Genomic DNA, 17,817 nt, shown 5'->3' with positions numbered 1-17,817 from the left:
TCTCCCCTCCACCTTCCTGTCCTGCTGCCTATCGCTCACACACATTCTCATCCATAATTGATGCCTGCATTGGGTAGATGCTTTGTCCCAGGGACTAGAGCATGTGCTAAGTTTATGGAGGAGAGAGGCAGCAGCTATTTCACTTTATTTTTTCTTTCCACTTTGCACTGCGATTGGTTACAGGGAGGACACGGGATGTTGTTCTGTCCCGCACCTCCTGAGCGTATTGCGAGTCCATTCACTGCTCAAGTCATTCAGCACACACCTTGAGCTGCTGGAGCTCTTGCAGTGCCCGCCCCCTGAGTGCTTGGTATCTGGACCTGAGACACCCTGCGAGCAGCAGCTTAAGAGAAGCTTGTGTGCTTTTCTCTTCTTCTGATTTGTTTTCCTGCCCAGTGTCTGGAGATGTCTTAGCTTCATTTATTTGTATTCCTAGTGGCTACATTTCTAAGTGCTGTAATTAATTTATGTTAGTAATATATAGCTTTATGGCCCCCAATTTACTTATCATGTGTACAGACTCAGGAGGTTGCGTTACGACACTTTATTTCAAATGTATTTATTGTTTTTCACTTTTATGTAGGCAAACTTTACCCGAAGGTATCAAAGCTCCTTAAATCAGCACTGCATTACAGTTAGACACAAGCTTAGCATTAAAGAGAGTAGGCGTGGGAGCAGCCCTGGATCTTCTCACGTCTTTTCTCACCCACCGAGTACAAAGAGTGAAGCTGGGGGAGTATCTATCTCCATCCCTCCCTGTGCAATGTGGGGTCCCTCAGGGGTCGGCTTTAAGTCCGACCCTATTTAACATTTATGTGACCCCACTTGCCAGGGTTATTAGATCTTATGGGATGGAGATAGTTTCCTATGCAGACGACACCCAGATCCTTGTCTCTCTCTCCCATGCTAGCGCCCCGACTGCCTCCAATTTTAGATCCTGTATGGAGGCGGTCGGTAAATGGATGATCACAAACTCGCTTAAACTAAATGGAGAGAAGACAGAGGTGATGGTGTTCGGAGGGAAAGAGGAAATATGGTCTTCCAGCTGGTGGCCAGACTCACTAGGAGCCTGTCCCTCCCCTACTGCCTCCGCCAAAAATCTGGGGGTCATGATAGACCCTGCCCTTGACATGAGCAAGCAGGTCAGCCGTACCATCTCTACCTGCTGGGGCATTATCCATATCCTGAGAAGGATTAGGAACTACCTCTCCCCTCAGGCCAGGAAACAACTAGCAGTTGCCCTTATAGGCTCAAGAATAGACTACTGCAATGCGCTGTATGCGGGCCTGAAAAAGAGCCTACTGCAGCGCTTGCAGGTAGTCCAAAATGCCGCTGCCAGGTTCGTTCTGGACCTTCCCAAGCGCTCCTCAGCCACAGCGGCAAGAAAGCTGCTACACTGGCTCCCTGTCGAGGCACGGATCCATTTTAAGATCGTATGCCTGACATACAAGGCTTTGGCCAGAAATAGCCCCTCTGGTCTAGGTTCTATCTTGTCCCGCTATTCTCCCACTAGGAATCTACGGTCCTCCGGCAGACTTCTGCTAGCGACCCCCCGTTTCAGGAGAGCGAAATGGGGTGGCAGGGCCTTTTCCACCCTGGCCCCTACGTGGTGGAATGCTCTTCCCCTGGAAATAAGATCACTGCCCACCCTTCAGGCTTTCAAAAGGGCCCTGAAAACTCACTTTTTTACGCAAACGTACCTGTAGCGATGTAGCGAATTTCTTTTTGAGTTGTTCTGTTAGGCGCCTTGATACCTTCGGGTTATTGTCTGGGCATTATAAATTTTACTCATTCATTCATTCATTCATGCACAGCGGGGGGACGAGGGGCGGGAGCACCAGCGTTTATAAAGTATGTGCTAAATCCACAGTGCGTGTTTGGTAAATTACATAAAACTGCGCAGCCTATGGGTGGGATGCCGGGGTGGGCTTGTACTTGGTTCCCTGGTTCTACAGTGCACCAATCATAGACAATTGACAAGGTCCTCAGGAATATATTTATAGAGGGCTGCCTTTTCTGGTCTTCGCAGTTGCCCCGGCCGTATCGCCCTCTATCTATCTATCTATCTATCTATCTATCTATCTATCTATCTATCTATCTATCTATCTATCTATCTATCTATCTATCTATCTATCTATCTATCTATCTATCTATCTATCTATCTATCTATCTATCTATCTATCTATCTATCTATCTATCTATCTATCTATTACTATCTATCTATCTATCTATCTATCTGTCTGTCTGTCTGTGTCTGTCTGTCTGTCTGTCTGTCTGTCTGTCTATCTATCTATCTCGCTCACTCATTCTATCTGTCTATCTATCACCCTCACTCTATCTATCGCCCTCACTCTATCTATCGCCCTCACTCTATCTATCGCTATCTATCTATCTATCTATCTATCTATCTATCTATCTATCTATCTATCTATCTATCTATCTATCTATCTATCTATATGTCTATCTATCTATCTATCGCCCTCACTCTATCGCACTCACTCTATCGCCCTCACTCTTTCTATCTATCTATCTATCTATCTATCTATCTATCTATCTATCTATCTATCTATCTATCTATCTATCTATCTATCTATCTATCTATCTATCTATCTATCTATCTATCTATATTTCTATCTATCTATCTATCTATCTATCTATCTATATGTCTATCTATCTATCTATCGCCCTCACTCTATCGCACTCACTCTATCGCCCTCACTCTTTCTATCTATCTATCTATCTATCTATCTATCTATCTATCTATCTATCTATCTATCTATCTATCTATCTATCTACCTATCTATATCTAAAATGAAATAAGTTTTATTTGCATAGTTAATAAAAACCGTTACAATTTCTCCATAAAAAAAAATACATATGTGTACTGTACATTTTTACCATAATATTACATATAAAACGATATACTTATTTTTTTTGAAATCATGAAGAATAAATACAATTTAACAAACATTATCAAATGAAATGAAGCTTAATTTCAATATTTTCTGAGAGCTTAAACAAGGTTGAGTTCCAGCATCCTCTTTTCTTCAGCTTCGTAGATTTGATACTATTAAGCAAACATTTTAGATATAGTTCAGCTTGAATTAGTAACTACGAACTTAGTTGAGAGTTAAGTTTCTGCATCTTTTTCTCCACCTCCTTCATAAACTTCAACAAGCTGCAGTTCAACTGCGGGTCGTCGGGTATGAAACAGGCTAAGACTGCATGTCTTCGAGTGCGTATTCCTCGTTGGTTGAGCTGGAATTTCAACAAGCGTTTTCTTTCCTCCAGCAATTTGTCGCAGGAGCACAACAAATGTGACATGTCTCAGTTGCCTTGCCACATAATCGACAGAGGGAACCCCCTTTGTTCCTCAGCCAGTGCGGGAGGTGGCATATGCAAGGTAATAGGCCCAAACTGAACTTTAAAAACTTCAATTTTGTAGTTCTTGAGTACCCCAGGGCAAGGTAACTCTGTTAACCTTGTTTAGAGTAGGAATTTAGGAGAATCCATCCATGTGACCTCTTGGCAACAGTCACCTTATCTTCAATCCATGAAAGATATTTTGTTGTTTTCTTTACTAATCTCTTGACTGTGGTATGTTTAGTAGAGGTATTCCACTGCTCCTGTATGCCTAGGTTCGCCAGGCTTTTTTTCAAGTACCTGGCAGCTGGTGAATCTATCTATCTATCTATCTATCTATCTATCTATCTATCTATCTATCTATCTATCTATCTATCTATCTATCTATCTATCTATCTATCTATCTATCTATCTATCTATCTATCTATCGCCCACACTCTTATCTATCTATCGCCCTCACTCTTATATATCTATCTATCGCCCTCACTCTATCTACATATCTATCTATCTATCTATCTATCTATCTATCTATCTATCTATCTATCTATCTATCTATCTATTTATCTATCTATATATCTATCTATCGCCCCCACTCTTATCTATCTATCTATCGCCCTCACTCTTATCTATCTATCTATTGTCCTCACTCTATCACCCTCACTCTATCATTCTATTGCCCTCACTCTATCTATCTATCTATCTATCTATCTATCTATCTATCTATCTATCTATCTATCTATCTATCTATCTATCGCCCCCACTCTTATCTATCTATCGCCCTCACTCTTAACTATCTATCTATCGCCCTCACTCTATCTATCTATCACCCTCACTCTATCTATCTATCTATCTATCTATCTATCTATCTATCTATCTATCTATCTATCTATCTATCTATCTATCTATCTATCTATCTATCTATCTATCTATCTATCTATCTATCTGTCTGTCTGTCTATCTATCTATCTTCCTCACTCATTCAAACTGTCTATCTATCTATCGCCCTCACTCTATCTATCTATCGCCCTCACTCTATCTATCTATCGCCCTCACTCTTTCTATCTATCTCCCTCACTCTATCTGTCTGTCTATCTATCTATCTATCTATCTATCTATCTATCTATCTATCTATCTATCTATCTATCTATCTATCTATCTATCTATCTATCTATCTATCTATCTCTCGCCCTCACTCTATCTATCTATCTATCTATCTATCTATCTATCTATCTATCTATCTATCTATCTATCTCTTTATCTATCTATCTATCTATCCTCACTTTATCTATCTATCTATCTATCTATCTATCTATCTATCTATCTATCTATCTATCTATCTATCTATCTATCTATCTATCTATCTATCTATCTATCTATCTCCCTCACTCTATCTCTCTATCACTATCTATCTATCTATCTATCTTTCTATCTAGCAAGCTCCCTCACTCATTCTATCTGTCTATCTATCGCCCTCACTCATTCTATCTGTCTATCTATCGCCCTCACTCATTCGATCTGTCTATCTATCGCCCTCACTCTATCTATGGCCCTCACTCATTCTATCTGTCTATCTATCGCCCTCCCTCTATCTATTGCTCTCCCTCTATCTATCTATCGCCCTCACTCTATCCATCGCCCTCCGTCTATCTATCTATCGCCCCCACTCTATCTATCGCCCTCACTCATTCTATCTGTCTATCTATCGCCCTCACTCTATCTATCGCCCTCACTCTATCTATCTATCGCCCTCACTCTATCTATCGCCCTCACTCATTCTATATGTCTATCTAGCGCCCTCACTCTATCGCCCTCACTCATTCTATCTATCTATTGCCCTCCCTCTATCTATCGCCCTCCCTCTAGCTATCTATCGCCCTAATTCTATCTATCTATCGCATCACCACAGCATCACTCAGCACCACCACAGCATCACTCAGGGGCACCACAGCATCACTCAGGGGCACCACAACATCACTATGCGCTACCACAGCATCACTGACACTGAACACCACAGCATCACTCAGTGCCACAACAGCATGAATCTGGTCAACCATTCAACAAGAACTGGTTCAAATATGTTCTCTCAATGTTTCAAACTTTATTACAAAAAGATGTTAATATTTCACTTCTGTTCTTGGATTTTCGTCACAATAAAATACACTGAACATAATCTTCACAAAAGTTATTTACAAAAGTTTAAGCTATTGCCATTATACATTATAATAACTTTTATTTAAGTATTTAAGTATTAATTATTAAAAAATGTAAAAGCCATTGTTATTTGTAATATCAATACATCTAAGTCACGTAAATACAACATTTGCGAAAGTTAAAACTATTGACATTTTAAATGACAAAGCTATTAATTTACCTATTTTCAAAAGCAACTCATAAATAAAAAATGTGTCATTTACAATACCAATAGCTCAAACTTTCCTAATGCGAGACCTATTGCATTGCATGCTTGTTCCCTTTGCTGATGAACTTGCCTTCGTGACAATTTGGAGCTGTTTAATTAGAGACCAGACTTGAACCTTCCTGATCACTGCTCAATCCCCTTTGCCCATGGACTTATACCTAGTGGACATTAACTTGATCTCTTTTGCCATGCTTAGAGAACTCTTTTGAAACCATCCTCCTGCCTTTATCGGTGGTAGGAACCTCTGATTCAAACCATCCTCTTATGGATTTGTTTATTTCGGCTAATTTCCGCTAATTAATTATTCTAACTAAATGTGTGATATTATATCCCACCTTGTGAGACTCATGACAAAACTGTTTAAAATGTTACCTAATTAAATTGATTATGATACTTTAATACAATAACCAAATACTTTAGAATTAGTCTCAGTCTCTATTGTGCCTGAAGTTATTTCCATATAATCTGTGCTTACCAGATTTGATTTCTAATGCATTATAGAGCTAATCATAGACTGTTGTCAGAGCATCAAGTTCTACTGCTCTTTCCTGTATAGTAATTGCAGAATTTCTAGTCTGTATGATCCTTGCAAGACTCAACTTTTGCAGCAGGTTCGGCTCCCTTTACGCTTATAGCATGGTCCTGAGGGTAGTGTATTTGACTTTGATCCCTAATTTGTGAATTGGCTTCCAAATAATTGGTCCTCACCGGGTGGCCAACAGTTGAATACCTTACTTCTTACACCTCACTAGAACCAACAAGATCCATAAGAGGACCAATGCCTCTGAGGGAAATTAGTTATAAACATATTTATGTTTTTGGGCCCAGGACAGAAAATAAAAATGGCTTCTATTGCAACAAGGGCAAGCACTTTTTCTGTAGAAGCACACAACCACTTCCAAATCAAAATATGTATTCCTGGCTCACAACATAGGGGCAGAGCCAAAGTTCCTCTCCTGTTGATTCTCACATAATTGTCTGGTTAAAAGTGCGTTGTCAAGCCAGGTCAGAAAAAGAGATGTTCAGGGCTACTAAAGCTATTAACATCAAAATGTGAGAATTTTTCTGTAAAGTTGAAATGGCTACTCTTGAAAACAAAATTTGATTGCCGGATTTTGACCAGTCAGATTCAGAAATACCTGAAGCCAGCAGCGGCCCATGCAGGTAACAGCAGTGGGGCCGGGTTGGGGGGTATTTGATAGACAACCATGAGGGAAAATTAAATATATAATAAATTTTCCCTCGTAGTCGTCTGCCAAAATCCCCCACCACCCGGCCCCACCGTTCCTACCTGCACGGGCCGTTGCTGCCTGCAGCATCTCTCTGGTAATAAAGAAAGTTCTGTCTTTCCGAGGTTTTGCTTCCCTCAAATGGATGTGTTGGTGTTCATTAGGTAGAGGTTAGTTCTAAAGAGGAGGAAGTGATGCCATCCACAATCAGACTGAAAATCCTAGAGCACATGTCCAAAGCTAAATACTGCCACACATGGTTATTTTCATGATGATTTGTCAATCTAGCCATCATTTTTATTTTAATGTGATGAAATTCCAGAATTTTCAGTAAATCATATTTGTATGAATGCTAATATTACAGTCAATGGACTTTGTAAGCTTTTGCTTAAGTGAGATGCTTTAAGAAGTGTATTCTATGGATTTTTTATAATGTGTTTATCTAATTTTCATGAAATGAAAAAGTGTTATAGGAGGAACGCTTTCAGCACCCTCCTCCATTTCTCCACCACATTAGTAAACATTTCCCTTCATCCTTGCTCACTCTGCACACCTCATTGTCTTTCCTTTACCCCATCTGTGGAGATTATTGCCATACTTAATTCGGACATCCTCATGTCTGCTGCAGCTAACCATTTCCTCCCAAAGCAATGAAGCCACTTGCACTCACCTACAAGATCCAGTATTGCTTCTCTTTCACCATGCTCTCCTCCCTGATGCCTATCTGAAAAACTTCAAAAGTACAATGGTACTGCCACTGCCCTAGAATTCAATGGATGCCCCCTTCTCTATACCTAATTACCAGACAAGTTCTTTCTTTTCTGAACTACTTTTACACCAGTTTTCATTGGCCTACCCGGCCCCTGTCTTCATACAACCGACAAAATCCCCTGTGATGCAATTTCCATTCACATCAGTCTACATCTTTAATCACTTTGATTTCCACACAGCACAGAGTTATACACCATTGATCATCTAATCAAGCTAGCCAACTCACCCCGATAGTCATCAAAACTTTCTGCTAAAATTTTCTGAGAATAGGGTTTTGTATTATTTGAGATAGGACGGTTGACCAATGAAACACCTCAGATGTGGCAAATTTGATTTGTATTGCTTTTGCTAATTTCTTTACTGTTATCTTTTAAGTAACTGTTTTAAACAGTGATCATTTAATTATAATTTGACACTGGTGGTAAATTTATGGTGGCTTTGAATATTGGGCTCAACTTAGGGTAACTCATGGTTACTGCAAGAAGGGAGTGTTCTCTCTTCTTTTATTATTATAGATACCTGATTTTGTTGGGTAATCTGGCTCACTGTGCATTTATAACATAGAGTAAATGTGTAGAGCTCATGCTCACCAGGAAAGGAGTTTCTTGGTGCTATTGACAGATAACAGATGATTATTTGGTTCTCACTTTATTGGCCTTAAAAAGTATGAAAGGTTGAGTGGCACCAAAGGGATTTTAGTGTGTGACTATTCGATTAAACTAAGGTTTGTGGATCGGATGCATTTGTCCTCTGAGCCCCTGATGGCACCAGTTCCCTCCTCCTATCTCCGGCTCATCAATAAACGTTCTGCTTTTCCTTCTCCCACTTTTGTCGCACTGCAGCTGTCAAATTAGTTTGAAAGGAAAATATAATCATTTACGAAAAGGCTGTAAATATTAAATACTTTCATGTTACCTGCCCTTTCTTAAACGTGGTTTTGTGCTTTGTGGATCTCCGTAGTTTTCTGTTGCCAGAGTCGCCTCTGGTTCCGAAGAGGTTAATGTAGACATTCGATTCTGTGCCAGCCCCTGGCTTAGATCCGGTGTAAATGTAAATCTCATAGTTCAGCACTAAAAAAAGAAAGAATGCCATTCATTTAGTCCATTCTAATATATCTGAATAGAAGTGCTGTCCTGCCTGTCCTGGCTTAATAAAATCATGTGCTCCGTGTTCCCAGTAACGAGGTGGTTCTTTTTGTAACAAATAAAGGGTTCGACACTTCAGTGTGTGATACAGGAGTGTTGAGCTTATAAAGAACAGGAAGCTCTACGAGCAACCTACTCCTTCAAAAAAATATTCCTTGAAACATTTTCGGGCTTTTACATACAGTAAATTATTACATGACAGTGACAAATCCCTACATAAAATAAGTTTATCAAAATCCCTATCACCACAAGCGGGGGTTTCATGCAAAAAAGTGTGAAAATCTGGACTTGCGTATACTGGAGGCAGTTACGCAATTACATGCAGTATTAAGAAAATGAACTGCATTACCCTGGGTAAGTGTACCCTGACCCTGCAAGCATTGCTGCGTGGGACGTCACTCGATGTGGTGAGGTGTTGCATTTGCCCTGTCCGTGAAGGGGACATGATGGGTGGCAGCTGCACCGCTTGAAACACACAAACACATTTGAGGAGCTGCAGAGAGGAAAAGGGATTAATTTGCCAAAGAGTCCTACGCATGAGGCTTTGGGCGAGTGGTGGCTCCTCCGCTATGGTGGAAGAGTGTCACCCCACTGCTTTTAAGTAGTGCCAAGAGGGAATATGAAATGATAATAACTTAGAGTTATTATCATTTTATGCTTCGTTCTGCGTTGCGAGCTTGCGGGTGGGCGGGCAGGGCTGCCCTGCCCTCAGAGCAGGGCCGGGGAGGAGTGGTTTGTCCACTCTTAAGTGTGCAATGACTCTTTGGTTAGCCCTCTCAGGACACCCAAACCAGTCATTTGCACTTTCCCTGTTTCCCTGTTTTCCATGCAGGCTGCATTACAGCCTACATGGAGAACATGCCGAGCCCTGCAGCCTCTGGCTGAGTGCGGTGTCATGGCACTCAGACCAATCACACGCTACATTGTAGCATTGTGATTGGTGTAGAGGAGGGAACCTGGCTGCCCGCTTCCTGTTCCTGGAGTCTGAAGCAGGAGCAGAGACGCGGGACCCAGTCTCAAGATAATTTTATTTATTTTTATTCATCCCCGCGACACCTGCTCCCGCCATCTGCGGCCACCACTGCTGTGTGCTAACTGCTTGCCAGTCCATGGTTGGCAACTTTCAACACTTTATCCATGGGAATCTTTACAAAGACCAGAGGAAACACCAGAGGATTGCACAGGCATACACTGCAGAAATTAGAGCAAGACTATGGGCTAGATTTACTTGCATTTCACACAAAACATAGAAGCAAGCAAAGTTGCTGCGCTGTGTTATGTGAAAGGGACACAGCAGAAAAGTGCCATATCAACGAATATATGGCGCATGTGTGCTGCCTAGCACCATCGTGCAAGGGTGCCTGCCTTTCACCCAGGATTGTTTTTGTGCAGGAATGGGAACCTACCTGCACAAAAACAATCCTTAAAAGCATTTTCTTCCTATGTGGGCTGCAAAATGCAGCATGCATTGAAAGAGAAAGTAACAAGGAAAAATAAAGATAACTCTCTTCTGTACGCCTGCTTCAGCTGAAGGAAGCTTTTTGATGGTTTATTAGCATTAGTAAATATGGGAATGCACCAAAATCCATGGGTTAATTGTTAGGACTGCCCATGATCCACTCATGGAACACCTTACTAACACAAAGTAAGGCATGGCAGTGTGAAGTGCTGTCTTCTGTTACTTTTTGGGAACATTCCAGCGCAAAGTCATGCAAATCTGTTTTGCATGTCTTTGTAAATCACAAATAACTTTTTGTGCCATGGCTGAACCAAAAAAAGTGACGCAGCCACAACGCAAAATGTTATCAAATTTGCCCCTGTGTATTTGTGAAAGGGCTCCTCTATAATGACAGCTTGTGCTGGGTGTGCAAAACTTGGAGCATTTGATGGCTGCTCTTTCAGTGCTGTTTATGTAATTTAATCACTTGAACACAAACATTGGTACACACTTGGCAAACACAGTAATTTTAGCAACTGGACATCACCTTGGAAGGATGTTTGTGGAGGAGTGACACCAATGGGCAATATACCTCACACTGCTCTAAAAAGATTGTGTGTAGCCCTTCAGCCATATTGCAGGGGCAAAGTATACTAGTATATCCTCCCCATTGACAAATCTTTAGGTTGTAGAATAGTGAAAGGGTCAACCACTAAAATTTCCATGAAAAGACAACTGCATTGCCTGTCTGTGGGAGAAGTTGGTAGGTATGGGGGAAGGACTTCAATCTCTGTGAAAAGGCAAACCTAATTTGCATCGACTATTGCAAACTCCTTCTTCATATATCAGTGTCTGCACTGGCAAAAATTAAACCACTAGCAGACCATGTTGCCCTTCCTTCTGATCTCCAGTTGACTCTCTGTGGCATTTGTGTATGGTGTTCATTATAAATAACATTTACCCTCATTTCGAGTGGTCCAGTAACTGGTATGACATTTACATCACCTGATAACATCCAACTCCACTGAGTCATACCTATTCGGGTTGAGATAAATACCCTCCAATTGCAAGTTTTGGGGAAATAACATGCAGGTTTTGGTGCTGACTGCAACAAAATTTGCATACATCAGTAAATATCGGGCATTTTTCCCTTCCAATATTTGTCACAAAATTCATACTGGTAACAGGATTTATCACATATATCACCATTGGCCGCTGGTAATTATGGCCTTGTTGTCGTAAGGTCCCTCAGGGATATCCAACTGAATTTATAGCTAAAAATCACTGGCTAGGGGAGATACATAAAGTAGTAGGAGTTTCCTAAGGTATTGGGAGGGTCATAGTTAGAACAGTTGAACTAAACACAGGTGGGAATCATCTTTAAAACATTACATTATGTTAAATTAATTTCTTTACATTCAAACTCAATTCAGCTCAGTTAAAAATACTTTTATTCAGACATTACAAAAAATGAATCTAGTCATAAAATCTTTACAGATATAAACAGTCACCAGTTGATAATGTCTGAATCATCAATACTAAATAAAATGCAACAGATATAACAAAATCAAGTAAAGTGACCCGTCAATATATATTTTCTGTGACACATCTCTATAGCAGCTGTCATAAGCTATGTAAGACTTAGTCACACATACACTTTCCAAGCTTTTCATGGGTGCTATCACATAATGTAACATAATTGGTAGCTTAATTGATGTCAAGGTGAATAACCAATTGATAAATATTTGAGAATGTTTCAGACAACAAACTCTGGGGTAGATTTTCAAACATTTTGCACCGGGTTAGCATCACAAAAGAGCTGCTAACCAGCAAAAAAATGTTGGAAGGGGAATTTTTTTTCCAGCAAAAAACTTGTTTTGCACTGGAAAGTTCCCTAAAAGTAGCACAAAAGGGTGTGAAGCACTGCTTTGCATTACTTACCATCAAGAGTGCATAATGTGGGTGGTACATGGGCGTTCCAATGAAACCACCTATGCCATTTGATGCAAAACCTTATCTACAAACAATTGTAGACAGGGATGAGCAACAAAAGTTAATACAACTTCAAAGGAGAGCTAACACTAGAAACGTTTTCATTTTTCCTTTTTTCCTGGTTTTACTAATGTGCTGCACTGTGCAGCACACATGCTAAGTAAGAAAAGATTTAAAACTTGTCTAGGCATGCTAGACTCATGCACACACTCTAACGCTATGGCGCTAAGGTGTGTCAGTAGTGCTCGGCAGCTGAAATCAGCACCAGTGCTAGGGAGAGGGGAGGAGAGAGCCATTATTCTGAAGATGTGGTGCTCTCCTACTCCCTCTCTGTCATGCAATGCAGTGCAGCCTCTTTGGGTGCTGCGCTGCATTGCATGACTTTTTTTTAAATATGCCTCACTGTATTTTAAGACTTTTGCCACTCCGTGCTCCGCTTGGAGCTTGCAGTTCAGCAAAAAATATTCTGCTGACCACCGGAGTAGCAGAGTTTACAGGTGCTCCACGGACTGCTTTCCACATTTCAAAGATCTCCAACATGCACAGACTTCAAGCCTGGATCTTCTGTTGAGTCTGGAAAGACCACCGTTGTATAATCAGCCAAAACTGTTATTGCTTCACGAACGTTCACCGACAAGTGACGCTTTCCATTTGTTCATTATATAATATCTTATACAACTATTCCTCGTGTCATGAATGTAAGTAGTGTCGCTGCCATTTTTGGGATGTTGTTGTTGCAACATGTACTTCCATTCAACTTATACATTCACAAGTCATGTGAGCTTGCCTGACCCTAGTATTGCTGACGGGTTGCGGCAGCAGTAAGTAATCTAAGTAGCAAACACCATACTCTGTGCATGTGCACACCCGCTTTGCACATTTGGTAAGTGTCATTTGAATTATAGGTACTCCAGTGTTTCTCTTGGATGTGGGTCTCATCTTATTAAATCTCAGTGAGTGCTGGGAACATGGACGAGGATTTGGTATTGGCACTGTATGTGCAGGTAGGGGAGGAAAAAGAGGTGGTGTGAAGTGCAACATGTTCACTCTCTCGATCGCTTCACGGAGCCGCTACATTCGAGAAAGTGATGTCCGTGGTGGATACATTTTGGGAACTGTTGGATCCTAGCCCAGACATCCATGTTCTATTCTCGCAGTTCAACCAGCTTTTCTTCTGGGGGAAACTGGCAGGTGTTGAGATGAAGTGGAGTTCCCGCATGACACTGTGAGTACCAGCAACCATTGTAGTCTTGCGCCTTTTAAGCGTCTATATGATGCAAATTCGATCCGTTTTTTTAATGATGATTAAATAACTTTAAAACATGGGTACGATTTGACGTCAGGTCTCATGCAGATTAATTGGACTAGCAGTCTGTGGTAATTAGAGGTTGCAGAAAAACTGTGGTATCTTGCAGAGTTTTTATGTTACTCCACAGAGTACAACTCCATGAGTTCCGCCACCCCTAGTAATAACCAATATAGCAACAGCTCCTTTTATTTGCCAAGGACTACCTGTGCATTCTCATACTTGTTTATTTACTAGGGGGATGATTCTTCAATTGCTTTTCCAGGGGACAAAGCAAGAGCAACTATACATAAAAAGTGTGATATATTCTGTTTTATTTAAACCACACAGGCAAATATCACATTTGGTACCTTCATTTAGATTTATCCACCACACTTGGATTTCCTTAATGGGGTGTATTGAGTCTGTTTGTTATTATTTTTATTGTCAACCTTTGCAGAAACAATTTCTAAATATATCCCTCATGGGTCTTGAATTATATACATTCCAATGCAGATTTACTTTAGAAAAATATCATTTTGACTGTCTCTTATTGAGTTCACAGGTACCCTTCATGCATAGCTTGGCCGCCTTTGGGCATCTAATGGATGATCTAACCCATGCCCCAAATGTATCTTCTATAGTGAAGTTAGTGGTGCCACAATGAAATTGATGGGAGTCAATTACCTCTGACACTGGTGAATCCTCTGGAACACATTCCAGTCGTTTTTTCTACTCAATATTCAGAAGGTATTGCCCTAGTGATTTGAGCTAATATGTTCTAGTTGGAATAGGACCAAATCTGATTTGCATATGGTTCATCTATGTCTGAATTGGAACATTGTTATGTTATATTAATTTGTGTAGCACACTAATCACCCGAGAGGGTATCAAGGAGCTTGGGCAGGTGTGTAGGTCTGTAGTTCCCAAGATGCTTATACGAAGACCCAGGTCTTCAACTTCTGGCAGAACCCAAGAAGTACAGAGGAGGCTCTGATGTGTTGAGGGGGGCAGTACCCTATCTTTGGTGCAATGTAGGAGAATGAGCAACCTCCAGTCTTTCTTTTGTGCATGTGGGGAATGTGTGTGAGTGAGAGTGAGGAAGAGCTTAGATGTCTGGTGGGTTAGTGAAAGTGTAGGAGGCTGTTTAGGTATTCTGGTCCTGTGTTGTCTTGGTATTTGTACATGTGCAAAGCAGAGATGTCTAAGCTAGAATGCAAACCTATGACATTTAGAATTCATAGAGACATTGGAGAAGCATTAACTCTCTGAAGTAGCTTCTCAGCTGTATTTCAACATACAAAAGTTCATGCCTCTTGTTCTCCTACTAAGACTTTTTACCCCAGTCTTTGATGTCACAGAAACGACTCAGCGATATCAAAGAGGAAATTCCCTCAAAAGCCAGGACATAAGATCTGTAATGGAAAGTTGGTTTCTTAATCCTCTTTGACCCTCTGAAGAAGCTGGGTCAAGCAGTCAAGTCCTATCTCGAAGGAGGTGGTATGAAGGTTACCTGAATGTACAGTATATTTCTTCTATCACTATTAAAATGAATATATGATGTCCAGCCAGAGATATTTTGTAGTTGAATTACACCTTAAAATTATAAATATATGCACAGTAAATTTCATGGGATGGATCAGGTAGATCTGCAGTCCTCTGCTCTGGCACAAAGCCTCGAGTTCTCCCACTTGTTAGGTCCTGTAGACAAAGCGGGAATAGAGAGGAAGAAGTGAGGGACAGGATGCCCTCATTTGTTACTCTGAGAGCAACAGTCATCCTCCATTTTATTTCTAGCTTCCTGTAAAAAACATGTTCACATCCCTGTAAGGGTACTTTAAACCATCTGTGCACAGAAAGTTTATTGTGATCAGACTTAGTTCTAAATTTTTTCAGATTTTAATTGCATATGCAATGTAGATAATGTGCACAAAGATTCCAACTTATGGAAAAATTAACTGCAATGACTGCACCTAATTACCAAGGGGCGGTCAGTAGGTGTCACCGCAGGTACAGTTACTGCAATTCAACACTGCATATATGCTGCCACCAACCCAGACTTTGGTAAAGGAGTTTTTGGGGGTTACAACTTTAAGGCTCCAGGTTGGTGACACCAAATTTCGGTCTCCTGTATGTTAGGGTGCCCCAACAGTGTCCATATGGAGGATTTTATTTGCACCTGGGGAATCTCCTGGGGTTACAGACACTGACATATATATATTTCAGATACACCCAAGGATGATGCTGGGCACTCACGGGCATTCCAATTAAGATTTATTGATAAAAAGTGCTACTACTACTGACAATCGCGTTTTGGTCACCTGGCCTTCGTCAATGTCAGTATCCCTTCGTGTCAAATCACCTTATAACATCATATTCATTGATTGGGAAACAATTCATTATAAGAGAAAGCGGACTGTGGCAGCGATAGGATGGCTATGGAGAAACAATACATGGCGGCGGCCATCTTTGAACGTTACAGAGAATGTTAAGATTGTTTGGATAAATGTCCAACCACATTCATCTACACTGCGTCTGACTTGAGAAATGGAACCTGAGGTACTTCCTACAGTTAATACTGCAAATGTGCTATAACAAACGTACCTTCCTTGCTTGACCATTACGCTTCACTTTTGTTTATAACCCTGAATCATTAAACCCTCAGACAAGGTAGGCAATGTAGTGGTTATGTCTAAGGATCTGTATAAGGAAGAAGCTCTGCGCCTACTGGGGGACCAATAGAGCTACAGGAAAGCTGGCATAAGCTGCAATCGAAGACTGTATGTTTCCGACCACCTACATGAAGGTCGTATCATGACATGGTGGTTGGAACCGCCGACTACATGTCAGGCGGTCTCCATCCCACAGTTATGGCGGTCAGACGCTCGTTTGACCGCCATCCTAATGAGGCCCACAATATTCAGTCAAAATGTTATTTGCAGTATAAGTGAGCATGTCTCTATGCAGGTTCGGGTGAGCGGCTTATCAGAGAGAGGCCGAGGTCATGCAAGTTCACCCATCCCATCACAAAGCATTCGTGTTTCATCAGATAAACAAAGCCAAAAATGTGCATTATCTCTGTAAGGATCCCTTAATCTGAGCAACAAATCTTTTCCATTAGGAGTTATGATTTTCCACTCTCTCCCTAATACAATGCATTTTACAAATGCATATAAATACAAGACTAGAAATTGTCTACCCTCAAGTTCCTCAAATCTTCCTAAATGGTCAAGTGTTGGCAACCATTACGTGTTTACTGGCTTTAGCAGTGGCTTTCAGAGCCTAAGCCATAAACATTTTAAAACATTCTCTATTTTGTATCAATTTACACCTAATAGCAGGGGGATTATATTGTTTGCAACGCACATTAAATGCTGTTCTAAGACTGGGGGTCGTTAATTGAAAAGAACTAATGGAATATTCAGGCAGCACAATATTGAGACGTCTTGTTTAGGTGAAGTAGGCATAGTACCAATCTTAGAGAATCTACTGGCGTCCGGGTGCACATATTGTTCTCAACATGTGTGTGTTTTTTGGAGAGCCAAGCATTGATTGCAGCATTTCGTTAAAGTGTGGTGCCAATTTAAACTTCTCTTCACATATCATTTGATGCCATTTTATCCACTTTAGTAGAGTTCTGAATTTTAAACAGGCACTTTGTAAGGCGTTTACACAAGCTTCTTCCGTCTGGGGAACCTATATGTAGTTAAGAGTTCTTGACCGAAAAAAGTGACATAACCCTATACATCAACAGGTAGGAAAACAACAACATCTGTGACCGGAAGAGCGGAAGGGAAATTTCAAAATAAATACATATATGGTATACATAATGGTGACATTAGTATGAACCTAGAGCACTTAATAGATGTGTGCATTTGTTTCAGGCAGTGATTGAACGTACATAAAAAACAGAAGCACATTAGTTAGAGGCATGAAGATAGATATTTGTATTAAGCAGCAGTTGTGGGAAAGAGGACTGGGTGAATATTCTAATAGTACATGGATATGTCACACTTCTTGATGCTGTGATGCTTTATCACAGAAACTGTATCTCCCTCAATATATTTAGAGGGTACCTTAGTCAGATCATTTCTGTGGTAGGCCACAGAAATGGAGCATGCAAGCCTAGCAAATGACAATGCAAAGTGACACCTCACTATGCATCACTAGTACAG

The 17,817-nt window shown here is 40.7% G+C and overlaps 1 protein-coding gene across 1 annotated transcript in view; it reads right to left on the bottom strand.

The window, feature by feature from the left end:
* RP1 (RP1 axonemal microtubule associated) overlaps positions 1-17,817 on the bottom strand; it is a 2,616,437-nt gene that overhangs the window by 1,475,242 nt on the left and 1,123,378 nt on the right. Inside the window, exon 28 of the mRNA XM_086965756.1 lies at positions 8,698-8,852. Within this exon, the coding sequence (XP_086821882.1) occupies positions 8,698-8,852 (155 nt within the window). The remainder of the gene's footprint in view (positions 1-8,697; positions 8,853-17,817) is intronic.

The sequence above is a fragment of the Lissotriton vulgaris genome, chromosome 4_1 (assembly GCF_964263255.1).
Source record: "Lissotriton vulgaris chromosome 4_1, aLisVul1.2, whole genome shotgun sequence".
Taxonomy (NCBI): Eukaryota; Metazoa; Chordata; class Amphibia; order Caudata; family Salamandridae; genus Lissotriton; species Lissotriton vulgaris.
The sequence above is the reverse complement of the archived record's forward strand: the minus strand, read 5'-3'. Positions and strand labels throughout refer to the sequence as shown.